Source organism: Cupressus sempervirens, chromosome 10 (assembly GCF_028749045.1).
Source record: "Cupressus sempervirens isolate cs-2001-9-10 chromosome 10, ASM2874904v1, whole genome shotgun sequence".
Classification (NCBI taxonomy): domain Eukaryota; kingdom Viridiplantae; phylum Streptophyta; class Pinopsida; order Cupressales; family Cupressaceae; genus Cupressus; species Cupressus sempervirens.
This window is the reverse complement of record NC_143127.1, coordinates 71,950,112-71,970,222: the sequence shown is the minus strand read 5'-3', so window position 1 is coordinate 71,970,222 and position 20,111 is coordinate 71,950,112. Positions and strand designations below refer to the sequence as shown.

Here is a 20,111-nt window from a genome sequence, read left to right as displayed (position 1 = left end):
TATTCATGTCACCAGTCAAATGATGTGAACAATCATAATCTATGATCCAATCAACTTCTTCTCAACTTGTGACACTAGGGCTTTCTCTTCTTTGACTTCTTTTTTAGGATTTTCTTCTTTTATAGCTACAAAGCTTAACTCATCATCACTTGCACTCTTTTCTTCAGATTCATCATCATCATTTGCATACAAACATATGTTATGCCTTCCAGACTTTAAATTATTTCTGTATTTTTTTACTCTCTTAGGACATTTAGAAGCAAAATGGCCGAATTTAGTGCCAATCATCTTTCCATTCTTGTCCTTGATAATGCATGTCTTCTCTGTGCACTATAATTGATATCCCTTATCAACCAACTGTCCAACACTAAGAAGATTATGTTTCAGTCCATCAACAGAATAAACATCATTTGTGTTAGTTTTCCCATCAAGAGTAATAGATCCTATTCCCTTGATATGACAAGTTGCATTGTTATCAACTTTGTCAATTCCTCCATCATCGCTGTTGAGCTTATTAAATTTATTCATATCACCAGTCATATGATGTGAACAATCATTGTCTATGATCCAATCAACTTCTTCTCAACTTGTGACACTAGGGCTTTCTCTTCTTTGAGTTCTTTTTCATGATTTTCTTCTTTTATAGCTACAAAGCTTAACTCATCATCACTTGCACTCTTTTCTTCAGATTCATCATCATCATTTGCATAAAAACATTCTCTATGCCTTCCAGACTTGAAATGATTTCTATATTTCTTTACTCTCTTAAGACATTTAGAAGCAAAATGGCTGAATTCACTACACTTCCAACATTTAAAGATTTTCTACTATCTGGTTCTCTCTTCACAAGCAAGACAATTCTTTCTTCAATCTTTCTGTCTTCTTTAGATCTTGATCTACTACTACTAGTATAATCTCCACTGGTACTTGCACTCCTTGATAAGGAAGGGGGAATACTTAATGCACTAAAAGCAGTCTCCACTCTAGGCAAATCTCCAAACTGTTTCAAACTTACTTCTCCTGCTTCCAATCTTCCAAGAAGAGTCTCTTTGGAAAATTTCTTAGCACAAGGTATCACTTGCTCAATCATCTGCACTGTCTACTTGAATGGTGATGCAAAGTCTTCAAGATCGTTCATATGATCTCACCTTCATCTTTAGTTCCATTGCAAACTAGAGTCATGCAACAATTTCTGATATTCTGCCAATATAACTTCTTACATATTCATCTTCCATCATATTAGCCTCTTGAAATAAACATATCTAGTTTTGCAATCTGATTCTCTTAGCATGCTTATCACCTTCAAGAGTCTCTCTGGAAAATTTCTCAGCACAAGGTATCGCTTGCTCAATCATCTCCACTGTCTACTTGAATGGTGGTACAAAGTCTTCAAGATCTTTCATACGATCCCACCTTCATCTTTAGTTCCATTGCAAGACTTGATTCATGCAACAATTTCTAATATTCTGCCAATATAACTTCTTACAAATTCATCTTCCATCATATTAGCCTCTTGAAATAAACATATCTAGTTTTGCAATCTGATTCTCTTAGCATGCTTATCACCTTCAAAAGTGGATTTCAAAGCTATGCAAATTTCATGAGATAATTTTAAGGATTTTACCTGACTGTACTCATTTTCAGGAAGAGTTGACAAAAGTGCTTCTCTAGCAAGCATGTTACACATGAACAAATCTCTTTTAGCTTCACTACACTCTTCAAGCCTGCTTTCTTCAAGTACTATCTTTCCATTCTTCTTCATCACCCAATATCCTAGAGCCATGCATAGCATATGTGTCTTCATCTTCTCTTTCCAACTATCATAGTTAACTCATTCAAACTTAAGACTTTCTTTTCTGAAATGATCCACCTTTGATCTCCTTAAGCTGATAAGCTTTTCCTTCAAGAACTTGATGCTCTGATACCAATTGTTAGAAAGTAAAGTCCACCACGATAACTGAGAAGGGGGGCAAATCAGTTATCAAATCAATATAACTTTTATCAACCTTATTAAACCTTAAACATGTGATCAATATAATCAACAACCATAAGAAGATACACATACACAATAACACCAGATATGTTAACTAGGGAAACCCTTGATCAGAGGGAAAACCCCGATGGGGATGGTACCCACAGAATGATGTACTAATATAAATATTCCTTGTAAGAGGATAGACTCTGTTAGGAGTCAATGAATGCTTTTAGCAATATTGGATTTTTTAGGGGAAGGTATTGGAGTAGTATCAAAGCAAAATAAACACCCAATTACTTTAAGAGTTGCAAGCTTAAGGAGTTGCAAGCTTAAGGAGATGCAAAACAATTTTTATTTATGACATGCAATGCTAGCTCTATGAATTCTGTAGCCAAGTTTATACGTTACCTAGTTTATGGAGGCTTTGTTGTTAAGATCAACTATGATTGTCTAAGATTCTTTTTGAACCCAGCAGATCTAAATGATACGTAACAGAAGTAGGTTAACAAGTTGCAACCTAATGGCTTTATATTGAGTATATAAAGGGAAAAATTAATGTTGTGGCCGATGCGCTATCACAAAGGACTCACCTATGTGCTATGATGGACATCACCGTGGATTGGAAAAAATCGATACTTGTTGAATATGCCAAGGGTGCATTGCTATTGATATATTGGAAGAAAAACTACAAGATGACAAATACAAGGTGGTGAAGGAGCTCATTCTGTACAAGGATAAAATATATCTCACCCAAGGATTGAAAATCAAAGAAAAGATTATAAGGGTATACAATAATACTCCTTTAGTAGGTCATCAAGGTTACTATAAAACAAACAAGCTAGTAAGGGAAAGATTTTTGTGGAAGTGGTTCAAAGTGGATATTTTGAAGCATATTAGGGAATGTCTCGTCTATCAAAGAAACAAGGAAGAGTAAACATTTCCAGCTGGTTTGTTACAACCTTTGCCAATACCAAGTAAAAATGGTAGAGTATTTCAAATGGATTTTATCACTGACTTCCAAAGGTGCAAGGAAAGGATTGTATATTTGTGTCAGTGGATAGGCTAACTAGGTGTGCTCACTTAAATGCAATATATTGAATTTAGAGCACTACAAATAGCTGATATTTCTCTAGAGGAATCTTCAAACTATATGGGCTATTCAAAAACATTGTTAGTGACAGATATAGTGAGTTCCTTAGCTTATTTTGGCAAGAACACTTTATTTTTCTGGAACAGAACTATCCGAAGCATTAACAATCACCCACAAATAAATGCCCAAACAAAAGTTGCAAACAAGTGGCCCGAAGGATTTAAGTGGAATTATGTCATAGGGCAGCGAAAACATGTGTCAAAAGATTCTTTCTCAAGGAATATTGTTACAATACTATTCATTACATGTCTATAGGGATGAATCCTTTCAAGGCACTATCTTGGTATGAAACAATATTATTTGGAGTTTTGATTCTTACAGAAAGCAGATTCCTTGGAGCAAGAGATTTGGTGCAACAAAGTGTAGGTATTTTAAACACATTCATAGACAACTTGTAATTTGCCCAAAATCAACAAAAGATTTATACCGATTATTAAAGATCTAAAAAAACATATGAAGTTGGAGACCAAGTTTTCTTAAGATTGCAACCCTATAAGAAATCCTCTATTAAGAGAAATGGATCCGAGAAATTGAAGCCATGATTCTATGGGCCTAATTAGATTATAAGAAGGATTGTAGAGATTGTTATAAATAGGAGGTACTGGTAAAGAGTTCAATTTAAAATGTTTTCCACAGATCTTGTCTCAAGAGGTACAAGGTCAACATTTTATATCATGTCTGGAGTTACCCCTGTTTGATGAACAAAAGAATAATATGGGAACCTGAGGCCATCATTGATATGAGAGAATAAATTAAGGAATGAGGTTATTCCAAATATTTGGTCTAATGGAAGAATTTGACTATGGAAGGAACATGCATTTTTTCTAATCCCAATTTAAAATTATTTGTGGATGAGTAATCTTGGGAAAGCTGACTGTCATGGCTCTCCCAACTCAAGAAGATAACAGCCTTATTGAATCAGATCACAATATCTAGCTAGGTGGAAGGAATGATAACGACAGTTCTAATAGGAGCCAATGAAGATTAAAATGAAGAATATACTGGGCAATGAATACCACAAGCATACAATTAAAATTAATTAAGATGTTCAAAGCAGAAGCTAAATCTGAAAGGGTGTAACTCTTGCAAGAGCCATCATCATGAAAAGTTGTGACTCTGTCAGATTGAAAGATATAAAAGGGAGAATATTTGATTGAGAACAACATCAATTCAAAAATTAGTTCACAATCAATTGAATTTTTTTGATTGAGAGATACAATTGAGAAAATCTACCCATGCAAACCATTTATAAAACATTCAAGTATTATTCAAGACTAACATTGTCAATCCATCAAGAGCAATTAATTTGCAATAGTCTAGTGAATAGATCTAGTTATTGATTTTGAATTCTAGGTATTATTTGCAAATGGGAACAACAAAACCCCTTGTGAGCTCATAGGACAAAAACACTTTCATGGTCTTATCCAAATCTTGGTTGAGGAGAACAAAAACCCTCCAAGGTGGTTTAAGGCTTGTAAGGCCGACAATCCTTTTATGCCCTTCACAGGTTAGGGAGAAGATCCTTGGTTGTCACTGTTGAGTTAGGGAGGAACCATCTAATTTAGCGAATTTGCAAAGATTTCTATAGGGTTCATGATTTGATCAGCTTTGAATATTCTGCTAAGATTTATTGTAGATTTTTTATCTTGAGTAAACTAATATCATATTTTGAGCAATTTTTTTTTTCTAAAAGAAAATCCCAAAGGGACGGTATGGAATATGAGCATTTTATTGTACTAATGGAGGGCCAGAAAGGCACATGTTCAACCCTGAGGGCATCACTTAATGATTCTGTGGAACAGAGTTTGACTTTAATAAACAAATGTCTGCAACTTGGGTAGTGGCAACTCCTCACAATACACCCATGAGCAATGTGACACCTGCAGATTTTTTTTTTTCTAAAAGAAAATCCCAAAGGGACAGTATGGAATACGAGCATTTTATTGTACTAATGGAGGGCCAGAAAGGCACATGTTCAACCCTGAGGGCATCACTTAATGATTCTGTGGAACAGAGTTTGACTTTAATAAACAAATGTCTGCAACTTGGGTAGTGGCAACTCCTCACAATACACCCATGAGCAATGTGACACCTGCAGATTTTAAGGGCCAATTGCAATTGCTAAATGTTGAGTATATTGGTTGAGAGAGCAGCATAATCTAACTGTTACAATATCAAGCAAAATGCTGCTGATTACAAAGATTAGAGTTTGAAATCTTGAGGCTGACAAAAGAGAATGTGGACCTCAAGGCAGTCCTTGGAAAAAGATGAGTGATAGAAACTATTGGATTGATAGCTTTGGCTAAGTTCTGGGCATTTAGCAACATTATGTCTTCTGCTCCTCTTGTAGCTCAACTCAAACTTGTCATTCTTCTTGTAATACAATCCATAATCCTTTGTTCCTTTCAGATATCTCAATATTCTTTTTACTCTCTGTTGATTTGAGTTTTGTATCACTTACATAACATATTAGTAATTGGATATCTGATACGGAGTATCAAACATACAATTTCTCTCTTGAAAAGTTATTGCCCATGGGATATGAGGATAACTCTAATGTTCCTTACACTTGTGGATACTTGCTCAGTTTATCGATGTGATTTGCTAGTAATCACGTAGGCGGCCTTACGTTTTTCATTCGAAGATAACTTGGTCTTTGGTGGAATGATGGTGATGGTGATTCGTTACGAGTGCCAGATGATGTTGATGGAGAAGGTGATGGTGATGGAGGGTGAATGGTCTTATAACTTGCGCCTTTCTAGCTTTCTTCTCCTAAACTCTAAGCCCTAAATTACTTGTTATCCTACTCTTACTCCTATGGATGGAAGATTAGCGAATGGACTGGGATCGAACCTAATGAAAGCTAACCAGTGGCCTCACTTCCACAGGTGCAATGATTCAAAGGAAAACTAAACTAGTTTGCCACACAAGGCTTCCCAACAAGCCGCTAGGATGCTAGTGGTTTGGTATTGATCCCTATCAAACATTCACTAACATCACCGTACAATTAGCCATCTACTTCTACTCTAACAACATGAAATGAAATCCTACTTTAATTTGAGAGATGAGAAGAACCATGCAATACACCAAAATGATCATGTATATTCACCATGCAAGTCACAACAATGAATAGAGAGCAATTTTGATAGTATCTTGGCAACAATCCTCCAACATAACTCTCTCACAAATGTTACCCTAACTATTTGGAAGTAGAAACCATGCAATAATACCAAAGGCTCTTAATCACTATGCAAGTCACAACAATGAGAAAGAAAGCTATTTTGGCATTATCTTATGCAACAATTTTCTCCCACCATTACAAATGAGAACAAATGGCCTTATATAGAGGCCAAAATTACAACCGACAATAGAGATCAAAAGCAAAACTGACGATCCAGAGGGAATCCCAGAAACCCTAATTAGGGTTGCCACCCCATTGGCCAATGAGAAGATGCCACCTCGTCAATGGACCAATGAAAAAAGTGTAAAAGTGGCAACCAATGAGAAGGCACCAAAATGGCGGCCAATCAGAAATAGACACTTGTCCTATCTTAGAAGAAAGAGAAATTGCTACTTGGGCTTACATCAAATGATCTTCTAATATAACTCTCCCTTTTTCTTTCATTCTTTTAGCTAAGGCAATGAACCTAGCTAGCGTTTCGTTGACTTATTCCATGGGAGGACAAGGTGTATGCTTTATCTTGAGCTCAGCCGATTTTATCATGCTGCTTGCTGCTTGTAGTGTCTTCTCATGATCCTTCTCATACTCTTTTGCGAATTCAATAAAGGCATTGAGGGAGGAAAGGGTGTTCAAATGTTTATTCTTGATAGCAACCTTTCCTAACTCATCCAATCTTGATCCAAGTCTTGTCTCATTGATGTCCTCCTCTCTGATATCTTCAAAATCAAGTGCCGCTCCAATGTCATTCATCATGGTTGTAATGGAAGTATCGACGCTTGGGCTGTGATGTGCAACCGTCTTCTGTATATCTCTTTTTGCCAAGGGGGATTGTCCTTCCTTTAGTCTGTCCTTTACCCGTATCATGTCTACTGTATCGATATTGGTGTCGGTTATTTGCTTCATTTTCAAGAAGAAAGGTGTTTTGGGCATCATATCCTTTTTGTCTTTCTTAGTGTTTGTCTCCATAGGATTCTTGCTTGTACTAACATCCTCCATCTCGTCGCCCTATTACGGGATGGTAAAGTGGTGGACAATTAGACTAACAGAACCAAGGGAGGCAATCCTTAGACTAGAACGAAAGACGGACGTTAGCTTAAGGACCCCTGTCAACTCTAAATGATTAAAAGTCACCTCTATCAATAGCCGAATCTGTTGTTTGCCTCATTTTTGAGAAGAAAGTTGTTTTGGGTATCATATCCTTTTTGTCTTTCTTAGTGTTTGTTCCCTTAGGATTCTTGCTTGCACTACCATCCTCCATCTCGTCGCCCTATTACGAGATGGTAAAGTGGTGGACAATGAATGCAAGAGGAACCAAGGGAGACAATATCTAGATAAGAACGAAAGAAGGAAATCAGCTGAAGAACCCCTTTCAACTCTAAATGATTTGAAATTACCTTTACCAGTAGCAGGATCTTCTTTTTGGAATTTAGGATTAGACTTCAAAAATTTCAAACCCCTTGCAAATCTTGAGGAGAAAATCGCAGCCTCTCTTGAAAATCAGAATTTTATCTTCCACAAATTTTGGCTCCCACAAAATTCCGCTCCCACAAAATTCACCTTCCACAAAATTTGGCTCCCACAAAATTCGCCAAGCAAGAAGAGTGTAGATCTGCTCTTGCAAAAAAAATCATCCAAGGAAAATACCAATCTGCCCTTGCAAAAATTGTCCAAGGAAGAAGAAATCTGCCCTTGCAAAAATTGCCAAAACAAGAAGAAGATCTACTCTTGCAAAATCGCTCACACCATGGAGAAGAAAAAATGAAAAGTGAGGAGAAAATGGGAGAGAGGCCTCCTCTTATACCCAACTTGCCTACTCCCTCCAAGTTGGCCGACTTGCCTACTCCCTCCAAGTTGGCCGACTTGGACCCTAGGAGCAAGAAAAACAATAATTAATGCAAAATTATTGCCCACAATTAAATACTTAGCTAAAATTTAACTTTGTCAAAATGAAAATTGCCCTTTTAAATTGCCAATTAGTTTCAAATTGCAACAAGAAATCAAACAATGCCTTGGGGGTATTAAATATTTTCATTTAATGAGGATTTAGTAATTAATACGTCATTGAAATTGGATTTTGGCTAATCAAAAGCCACTTTTTAATATTAAATTACCAATTTCATTAAAGGCAAAAAGTTTTCAAGGCAATTTTAATCTATTAAAGACAATTTTTGCAATTTTTTATCCAAATCGATTTTGCTATGCCATTAAATTTTTTTTCAACAAAAATAAAACCACTTCTAGATTCTAAAATCGATTTTGCAATTTGGCCTCATTTCTACAAAATTAATTTTTTCACCAGAGAAAAAATTTAAGATTTTCCAAAACTCAAGTCTAACAAAACTTCATTTTTGAAAATTAATCAAATTTACATAGTTATATCCAGATTTTGAAAAGAAAACGTCTAAGTACAAATTTACAATTTTATCATGCCAAGCATTTCCTGTTGAATTTTGTCCGGCCTAAAGATGAAATTGGTTGCTTTGTAAAATTCGGGTGAAAATAAGCTAAGTCTCTCCTACTGGCCTGAAGGTGTCCAAGGCTCAAAATTCTCGAAAAATCAAAATTGTTGGACAATCCAAAAATTTGCCAAGGCGATTAAAAAAGGGGGGTCCCCAAAGTTTTGGGGCGATGGTGTGAGAACCTCACAAGACTCTCATCATGTGATTTTCCGTAGGATTCACATAATATCTACCAACAATCCCAACTGCTAGTGCAGTATTTTCGCACTCCAATTACTTTAAAAGCTTGGGCTTTTCATCCTTGTACCAATTTTTGTTTCTACAACCAATGAAGCAACACTTGGGTTGTGTTGATGTGAGTTTTGTTCCACTACAACATGCAAAATCAACTACTTAATGTTTTGAGGAGAAACACCAAACTCTCAATCCTTTCTTGATATAATGTCGTCTTTCATGCCAAGCTTGCAAAATAAGATAATGAAATAACTTCAAGGTTCCTTCTTAATTGTGGACTTTGCTCAATTTTATGATGTGATATGCTAGTTATCACCGAGGGACTTTCGCTACTCATTCAATGGATATCATCTCTTTCTCTTATAGATTTAGCTTTACAACTTTCAATGAAAATATAGTTTTGATCTTCAAATTTTCACTTCAACTTAAACTACACTCCCACTTCTACTTCTAATTTATGATGTGATATGCTAGTTATCACTGAGGGACTTTCACTACTCATTCAATGGATATCATCTCTTTCTCTTATAGATTTAGCTTTACAACTTTCAATGAAAAGATAGTTTTGATCTTCAAATTTTTACTTCAACTTAAACTACACTCCCACTTCTACTTCTAATTGCAAATGCAAGGAATCATGGATGAACTTCGACTCTACTAGATGTAATCTCACCAATGACTTCAACCACCTAGTGCAAGCTTCTAAGGAATGCTCAAATGGTTTTCAAATTAATATCTTTTCTCCAATCCCATCAAATGGATGCCAACTAAAGATTCAACATCAATTGAAGTTAAGTGCTTTCAATCATCGACTTACCACACAAGGCACTCCTATCATTAACAAGAGGCTAGTGACTCAGCTTTGTTTAAATCAAGCAAATAAACATCCACAACAACTTCTAGTCAACTAAACTACTTCAACTTGAAAATAAATCTGCTCCAAGTGAAAGATTAAGGAACCCATGCAACACTTTAAAGCAATATTAAGTAGTACACCATGAAAAACCAACAATGAATTATCAATTACTTTGACAAGCATTATAGTAACAACTTCATTAGGTCTCTCCATTAGCTAATCTATTCTAGTCTCTTACACCAATAGCTCTCTCTCCAACTCTACTCTTTCAAACCTATTACTAATTTCTATTGTTATAATTGTCATGGTTTTGGACATAAAGTAGTAGATTGTAAGAAACCTAAGTTTGATAGTAATAATGGCAATAGTACAATGTTTAGGGACACTAACCTTGCAGGTAATGAAAGAAGGAGATCTTCAAGCAGATCCAATGATGAGTAGTGGATCAAGGAGAAATATGGTGTGATATAAGTGTAACAACTTTGGACACATTGCAAGAAATTGCAAAGCACCAGTCAATCAGAATGGACCTAATTAGAGGAGTACACCTGTATGTCAGTTATGAAATAACTTTGGTCACATAGCGAGGTTTTGCAAAATGGATAAAAGGAACTTCAACAGGAACCTAAACTACAGAAGGAACAACAATAGAAATGACAAAAGGAATGACAATAGCAATAACAATAAGAAAGAGGCACTTAAAGAGCATGTTGAAGAATTTAAGGAAGTATTTGTGAAGGCAAATGATCCATCAAGTTCACATCTTAGAAGAACAATCTTTTGATGCACCTGATGAGAGATTGAAATGAGCAATAGTGTGTGATTCACCTTACTTGAATTCAACACTTTCTATCGAAGACAGAGCATTAGAAAGATGGAACGAAAGTTAGAGAGTGAACTAGAAGTTGCGAAGTTAATGAAAGGTTTAGCAGATCACAAGGAAGCTTTGGTTAAGAGCGCAAATCATTTGGAGATCGTATACAACCGTACAAATGAAAACAAGTTTACTGGTTAACAAAGAGTAGTTTTACAGATTGAGTAGTTGTACAATTAATGTGGAGATCGTTACGGAAAGATATAAGTTGTGCAAGCATGATTATGGGTATCATTCAACCATGTGAAGAATTAAGAAGCTATCAAGAGCGATTTGACAATGAATTGAAGGAGATTTGAAGAGTTTACAAGTGCGAAGAACATAAAACCCTAGTTACACATTTTATCGTGGTATTTCATAATGGATAGAAGGAACTTCAACAAGAACCCAAACTACAAAAGGAACAACAATAGAAATGACAGTAGCAATAGCAATCAAAAAGAGGCACTTAAAGAGCATGTTGAAGGATTTAAGGAAGTATTTGTGAAGGCAAATGATCCATCACGTTCACATGTAGTCTTAGAAGAATTTTTTTTGATGCACCTCATGAGAGATTTAAATCAACAATAGTTTGTGATTCATCTTACTCGAATTGGACACTTTCTATCGAAGACAAAGCATTAGAAAGATGGAACTAAAGTTAGAGTGCGAACTAGAAGTTGCGAAGTTAATGAAAGGTTTAGCAGATCACAAGGAAGCTCTAGTTAAGAGCGCAAATCATTTGGAGATTGTCTACAACCATACGAATGAAAACAAGTTTACTTGTTAACAGAGAGCGGTTTTTACGGATTAAGTAGTTGCGCAATTCATGCGGAGATCGTTATTGAAAGATATAAGTCACGCGAGCATGATTGTGGGTATCATTCAACCATGTGAAGAGTTAAGAAGCTATCAAAAGTGATTTGACAACGAATTGAAGGAGATTTCAAGAATTTACAAGTGCGAAGAATACACAACCCTAGTTACGCATTTTATCGAGATATTTCACTTCTAAATCCCAGATTTGTTTGAAGAATTCAGTTATAAGGATGGATAAATCTATGATTCATAGTGTGGAAGATGAAGCTAGACCTTAGTTAAAGGTTAACCCAGTTAAGAATGTAAGTGATGACCCTAGTTTTGGATTATCAAGAATGCCTGAAAACGTCTTACACTCGAAAGATGTTAGTAGCTATCTAAGAAGTAAGTTTGAGATTGTAGGAGAGGATCACATATACAAGGAATTTGAGAATATATATAATCAAGATATGAGCTATAAACATGGATTTGAGTACTTAAAGGATAATGACCTAGTCAAGTTTCTGCTCTACTATGAGTTTGATAATGAGGAATGGACAAGATAATTTTGAGTAGAATTCATTATGGCAAGTTCTAGTTAGGAGATAATGTGATAGAAATCTCTGCAAACCTAATTGATGAGGTAACAAGACTGTGTAATGAATGTAGCATACCAATCAATGAGAAAAATGTTAAGAAGTTAGGACTTGGCAATACTAAGTCAGTCTACAATGGCAGAGGAATTGTCATAAGCAAAATTAAGCAAGATGATGTTAGATTCTTGAGCAAAATCAGGGCTGCAAGGATGTGTTATAGTGCCAGAGAAGATGACATGGCAGCTGGCTTCATACAAGTAGCTTACAAAATCTGTGTTGACAAAGAGAAGGTCAGTGAAATTTTGAGAACATAGTTGATAGAAAACTTGGAAAGGATAAAGAAAGTGAAGAACAGTTAGTTCAGATTCTAGTCCTTAATTACACAAATTTTCTTCCATTTAAGCAAAAGATTTTCATTTATCCGAGATCTACAATACTGAGTAGTGATAGATGTACAATGGAAAAGATTTCAGAAGTATACAACAGGCACCTTATTGAGAAGGTAAATGATAGTGCACGCAACACATCTGATAATGAAGATTTTTCAGATAGAGATGAAGGAAAGATTTAGAATACCACCTTCTATGTTAGACAAATACAAGGAAGACATTTGCTTCATGGTAGACACAGACTTCACCTACATAGAAGCAGTTGAGCCAAGAATGTTGTATATTGAACCCTTGGGTTATGAATTAACAGAAGCAAAGATAGAAGGATATGCCCAAGCTATCCTTAAAGCAGACCAAGATGAAGAGTTTGATAGATTTGGAACATGTGAGGAGCTGATATAGTCAGCTAGTCAAACTCAATTGGAGAAATCTGCAAAGAAAAAGGTAGAGGCAGTAATGAAGAAATCATTGGAACAAGTTGGAATGACAGCTGAGGAAGCAAGTGCAGTGAGGCAGACTCTCACTAGAATGCAACAAATTGGTCAACAAGGGATGATGTACATTCCACCCTTGGCATTAGCAGGACCAATCCACCCTTGGCATCAGTAGTACCAATTGATAGTGTGACAATGGCCGCATCGCCTAGTGCAACACCTATTGTTCCCTATGCAACGGTCTCACATCAATAGGCATCTATTACACCTGCTATTCCACTCACAAAGGAGTCAAAGGAGAAAGAAGTAGAAGTTGTTGAGGTTAAGAGGAAGTCTGGCAGAAGTAAAGCAAGAATCACCTGATTCACCAAGGAAGACAAGGATGAAGGCTATGGCTACAGGACCAGGCGAGAGACAAAAGCAAATCATGCCAAGCCTACCAAGCAAGAAGATGTGAGGTCAGATAGAACCTCAGAAGACTACTGAGAGGGAACCAGAAAGTGCACAAACCGGAAGGCTTGGAAGCTTAAAATTGAAAAGGTAAACAACACAATCATAAATGATGGAAGTTTGGTTCAATTAAACAAGTTTTATCATTTGTATACTGGCATAGATTGACTACAACTAGAAAATGTTGTTATTAGACATATCATTTTGTCTAATAAGAAATTTGAGGATGTAAAAGATATTCCCAAAAACCTCAAATGAGAGAATGATAAATAGAAGGAAAAGAGTTGTTGAAGAAGATAAAAATATCAGACATAATGCACTTAGCAAACTATGTCAAATTGACAATGGTTTTTGTAAAAGCCAAATTTTAAGGAAGTTTTTGAGTAACATTTTGGGACTTAGCCAATTTTTCCATATGTTGCCATCAATGCGAAAGTGGGAGATTGTTGGCAATATGGCTAAGTAGGATGAGTAAGGGTTGTCATTTATGGCAACATATATCTCAAGATGAGATGACAAAATGAATAGAGGAAGACCCTACAGTAGAGGCATAAAATTGTCTGAGTGTTAGACAATTTCAATGGCAATACATAGATAGTTTTTAATATTGCAAAGTCTATAGTGACATTGGGCACGTGCGCAATTAAGGATAGGTAGTGTAGACAATCCTGATGATGTGGCTAAGTGCATAGTACAATACAGTTAGTACAACATTAGTTATATTATATTCACTAGTAAAGGCAGTGAATAGAGTAGAACAAAGCACAACAGTAAAAGATGAATAACAAATTATTTTGTTTACGAAATAATTACTTAATTATTTAGGGACAACATCCTAGATGTTAACCCTAAGTTAGTATGGGCTAATTTTGTATTTAGCCAAACATGTGGAACCATCAAAGCCGATTGGACAGAGTTCTGCAAGAAGGAAAGGTATAAGTAAGAAATCATTACTTGCGAAGTATGTGGAGAGTATGCAAACTATGTACGCGGTATGAAAACTTATGTGAAGGCTTTATGATGCGAATTCTGATGTAAGATCAAAGTACAACAATCAACAGTAAAGAGGTTATTGTATCTATCTCATTTTGTATAAAGACACTATATTGTATAATTGCATGTTAGCGTAGTGGGCTCTTCTTGCATACATATGTAATTGTATTACCAACTCCTAACAGGGTTGAGGTCTATAACAGGGCCCAATCCTCTAACAAGTACTAAGACACTATATGTATTTCATAGACTCCTAATAGGGTCAATATCCTTAACAAGATTCTTTTGTTTAGTGAATCATTTTGTGGGTACCATCCCCACTGGGGTTTTCTCTTGGCTAGGGTTTTCCTAGTCAACAAATATGGTAGTATGAGTTCTCTATGTATGGATTTATTTACTGTTCAGCATTATTGGTTTACTTTCATATGCATGTTGTGAAGTAATGAATAATATCCAGTTGTGGGCAAAAGTCAGTAGAATACTGATTCACCCCCTCTCTCAGTATTATCTATTTCTAACAGTTTTTATATGTGGACTAGTTTGGTTTCTTCTCCCAATCTTGCTGGGGAATTGAATTAATATATTTTTTGTCCTTTAGTCTTTGATAGAGTCAGTGGTTAATTCCGTATCCCATCCTTTCTTTTTAATTTTTCAACCCATTTAAATATTTTGTACCTTGACTCTTCAAGCTAGTTTGTGTGAACTCTTTTAGGATAACAATAAAAGTTTATGCAATCTATGATGTCCTATGACTTTTAGTAAAGTGGTATTTGCCATATCTATAAACATGATGCAGAGCATAGGATTGGAAAGGCACCTATTCTGGTGGATTCAAATTTACAACTTTGTGCAACAATCTCACTTCGTATTCAAAGGCTACTAATGGTCTTGGTTGTTCCAACTACGCAACCAACTTTCCCAGTTCCAAAGTTCCACTTGCTCATTTCAATGACAAACCCCAAGTTGCTGATCAACTAGGCCTAGAAACCAATTAGGCCTCCAGCGACTGAAACTTATTGTTTTCTTCCAACTTTTCCAAAGGACCTGTAAAACAAATTGCATATTTGGGCACCCATTTTGCCCCTTCTTCAATATATCACAAACTCAGTATCACTTGTTTTGGACCAACACCCACCAATGGCTTACTGTGACAGTTTTTGGCCTAAAATAAGGTCACTTTTTCAAAGCAACTATATGCAATCCTTATCACCCAATTTTCTAACTTGGTAGAAAATCCTGTTTTGATCCCAACGGAAAGATTCCTTCATCAATTTGAGTCTACACAGGGCCTAGAAACAAAAGCCCCAATTTAGTTACCAAACCCTCACCCAAACTAGGGCCTCCTCAATGTCACTCTTGCCAACACCCATGCAACACAACAAGAGTAGATTCACCTTCTCCTAGGTGTATTCCAACTGATTCAAACATAAAATATAGCCCTTCCATGGCTAGATCCTCCGCTGCTATACGTTAGCCTCAAATTTGTGTCCCTACAACACACATTTATGGTGATCACCAGCAACTCTGTGTTCTATCTGCACATCAAATGATAGTGTACCTTTTTACATGTTAGGGCATGATCATCTCATAGGTATCAGGCTCTTACATCTATGAGATGATCATGGTTCCTTGGAAGAGACAAAACTGGTTAGAAATCAAAGCAATTTCCTTAATCCCTTTCAAAAATTTGTGTATCAATGCAGCAATAATGACTTCAGGACATTCAATAATGATCAAACAAGAGTTATAGATGTTTCTTAGATCATTACAGAGAAAAAAGAATGGAAAACAATCAAAGAACCATAAGAAAATTGCAAGTATAATGAACTTTTATTGCTTCTCCAATAACCATTCTGTACAAAATGTTCTCCAATCCGTACTCTCTCAGCCTCTATGCCTTGACCAAGCTAAATAGGGTGCACATTAACTTCCCCAACCGATCCAAGTTGGTTGGAATGCACTGACAACATGTTTAGAGGCTCAAATCAACTTTCGCTCCAGAAATCTTCTAACCGTTAGAATTAAAATATTTGAATTTTTAACTTACATTACCACCTTTTAACGGATTGAAAACTTATCAGATTTCTTCCAAATTTACTCTCAGACTAATTTAACCTATCCAAGACCCTTACAACTCATTTAGATCCCATGTGGGCACTATTGCCTCCCCCCTTACATCCATTAATCCTAAGGTCCTTATTAGGACCTCTAGGATTCATACATATTTCATTGGTTTGATCATTACAATAGGCCATGATGAGCCTCAAGACATCCCAACTAACCCTCACTGATGAGGATGTCTTCATGTGACCAATTCCTTGCTTGGGTGCCCCTGCACCAAAACAGCCTTTGAGTAATAATTTAATTCAGTCATACAATGTCTGCTGGAAATCTAGCATAGCTTTTTTGTTGTATAAGGGATAAAAAAGTAGGAGATTAAATTTCATTACAGAATTTCATTGCATTTAGCAAATATTCTTTGTAGTACAATGGATAAAAAATTAGGAAACTAAATTTCATTACAGAATTTTATAGCATTTAGCAAAGATTCTTCATTTTAAAGGGATAAAAAATTAGAAAATTAAATTTCATTACGGAATTTCTTTGCATTTGGCAAAGCTTCTTCATTGTGGATTCATGTAATGACACTTAAGTCATGATAATATCTGCAATACTGGGTTTAAAAACTGGCTTGTTGTTTAACCATGTATCTGCTTGACAATGGAATGTCAAAGTCATGGCATCCTGACATAACCCCAAAAGGTTAATGATTAATGAAATATTTTGAAATAAACAAATCCTTAATTTTGTTTATTGGGCAATGAGATCTGCATGATCTTGCAGAATTTGAACTTTTTGCAGTATATTGTGAAATGATTGAATAAATAAAGCTGCCTACAAATTCCTTATCTTGGATTTTGGAAAGATCAAATAAATGATGAGACATCCCAATGCATCTAAAAACCGCAAATGGAATAAGATCCAGGAATCTGACATTTCATTTGGCATTTTTATCGAGTGATATATATATATATTCAGACCCTACAACCCTGGATGAAGGGTGGGGTTGTAGGACCCTCCAATAAAACAACTTCAAAACTAGGAAAATTCAGGCATATTATTCATTTGACATTTTTGAATATATATTTTACTTCCAGTCTAGATTCTTGAGTTTCAGCAAAGCTCGATTTCATAGACGTGAGACCTATGTTTACTTGGGACCCGACAACCTATTGACTAAGTGAAGAGATTGTCAATGTCACAAAATCAATAAAATAATCCCAAAAGCCTCGCAGAGTATAAGATACCCATTGATTTGATGAAACATATGAAAAATCTTATATAAGTATGAAAAAAAATTCTCGAGCTGGGCAGAAAAATTTGCATCTCCTAAATAAATAGGAGGACCCGACACCCTATTGACTAAGTGAAGAGATTGCCAATGTCACAAAATCAATAAACTAACCCCAACAGCTTGGCTATAAGATACCCATTGATTTGATGAAACATATGAAAAATCTTTAGGAGTATGAAAAAAATTTCTTGAGCTGGGCAGAAAAATTTGATTTGGAAAGAATCTTTAAGGCTTAGTCATTTTGTGAGTCACCATTGGCATTGAGTGGTTATAGGATGGGCACATGTGCTCAGGGTTTAGATAGAATCCGCAGTAGTCTGTGCTCCATGGGGCACGTCCCCCGCTGAATTTCCCCGGCTCCCTTCCTGGGGACAGTATGGGGACAAGAATTTCCCATCCCCAAATTTGTTTCTTTTTTCCCAAAAAACTGGGACGTTTCCAAAATGGCACTTTGAATGCAGCAGGGTATGGGGAGACGGCTAGAAGTCCCCTACCCATCCCGGGGACTTCTACCCATCCCCAATGGTTCAAGCCATCTATGGACTCTAAAAAATTTAAAAATGAGACATTTCTAAATTTGAAAATCAAGGCTGGTTTGTCCCCAAAGACGCCCAAACCACATTTAACACTACCAAAACCTAATCTAAGCATAAAATAACCTAAAAATGAAAAATAAATTCATTTTCACATTCGCAAAGGAGAAGAGCAGCAAGTGAAGTATCAACTGGTCAAGGAGTGAACAATAATTAAAAGAGGAGGCTATGGCATCAAATTTACTTGATTTAGACTCTCAGACATACCATCTGCTGATTATGTACAGCTATATATTATTACAAGCTCCTATATATACTGTTTAGTAGTTTATTATACATTTTAATATTATTATGGACAGCTGCTTATGGAGTTGGACTTCTGTGCTATTGTTTACTGTTAAGTATTTTTGTTATAATAGAATGTCCATTGTTTATATTTCAATATATTTGTCATTTCATGCACGAAATTTGGAGCCTTTTGGCATTTTTGCTATATGTACACTATAATTTTACAATGAGTGAATTTGAATTTTTTCAATTTAATTTACTATGTATTGAGCTTCTAAATTGTTTATAGTAAATGGTTTATCAATTTTATGATATGCATATTTGAATTCTTCTCTCTCTCTATATAAAAATTCTCCTATTTTTTGATAGCTGTACCCTAAATTTTGGCTTTGATCCATACCTGTGCTGGAAACATGTCCCTGTCCCCTAATTCCGTGGAACATAGGTAGTAGTATTTTGCAATACTTATTAAATAAGAAAAACAATCAAGGAGACTTCTGCTATACTTCAAAATTTCCCTGTTTACATTTTTCTGTTTCTTTTGATTTTCTATATGTAGTTTTGCATAGTGATTGGGAAATTTTAACATTTTAAAAATGTAATAAGCACCTGGATGCAGTTAGTTCTTGCACGTTTTTTCTTGGTTGAGAAGGACTCTTGTCTTGGAAGGCTGAAGTGCTTTATGAGTTATTTTTTATGTTACATAGAAAACTGATTTGTCGTGATAACAGTACTCCCGGAGGAATGCTGTCTACAAAGAAAAGCAACGGCAGCTGAGAGAAGCTGCTCAGAAGGAAAAGGGAGGGGAAGCAGGGGGGCACCATACCTAGCTAACACGCTGATTTTTCATCTCATTTATGTACCCTTCAGCTTGAAATTTTTAGACATTTATTTTTAATTGTCCAGTGCTGAATCCGCAGAGATGCCGTGCCTGTGTTCTGAAACAATTCCGTAAGGGCTTTAATAGCAGGAAGATTTGATAAACAATGCTTATCATGGCTTGCAATCTATTCTTATTTCTTTCTTTTGAAGAATAACAGAGAATAGAACAAAGAACCTAATCTTGTGATAAAGGGAAAGCTCTAGTGTCATACGATGTTATATTTTAATTACATGATAAGCGTTTGTATGTTTGAAAAATACGTCTCTTATGTTAATTGAATGCTTCCAAGGATATCTTAATAAATACTCTTTTTATGTTAATTTCAGCTGTATGCTTTTAATTCCTGAAGATGATGCCCTCTACTGGGGTTCATTATGTATAGAGGCCATCTTAGAATGAATAAAAAACATTCATATAGTGTCATTTAAGTCGCCCTTACCAATGCAAGATAATCTGTTACTCCTAATAGTTACAAGTCAATTATGTACTTGTGTTAAGTGAAGGCTTATATGTTTTTGACTAGGTAAGCAGCGATTTGAAAGGGCCAAGTGAAGGCTTACATGTTTTTTTATTAGGTAAGCAGGGTTTTGAAGGTGCCAGCTTATATGTTATATTAGTCAGAGTTGTAGTTTTCTATGAGAATTGACAAGTGTTTTCATAGTTATTTATGCATACCGATTCTTA

At 35.7% G+C, this 20,111-nt stretch overlaps 1 protein-coding gene across 1 annotated transcript in view; it reads left to right on the top strand.

The window, feature by feature from the left end:
• The window catches only part of LOC149532633 (NADH-ubiquinone oxidoreductase-like protein), a 31,675-nt gene extending 11,928 nt beyond the window's left edge, over nucleotides 1-19,747 (top strand). Inside the window, exon 2 of the mRNA XM_089805630.1 lies at nucleotides 19,276-19,747. Within this exon, the coding sequence (XP_089661756.1) occupies nucleotides 19,276-19,374 (99 nt within the window). The 3' untranslated portion in view covers nucleotides 19,375-19,747. The remainder of the gene's footprint in view (nucleotides 1-19,275) is intronic.
• The last annotated feature ends 364 nt before the right edge of the window (nucleotides 19,748-20,111 follow it).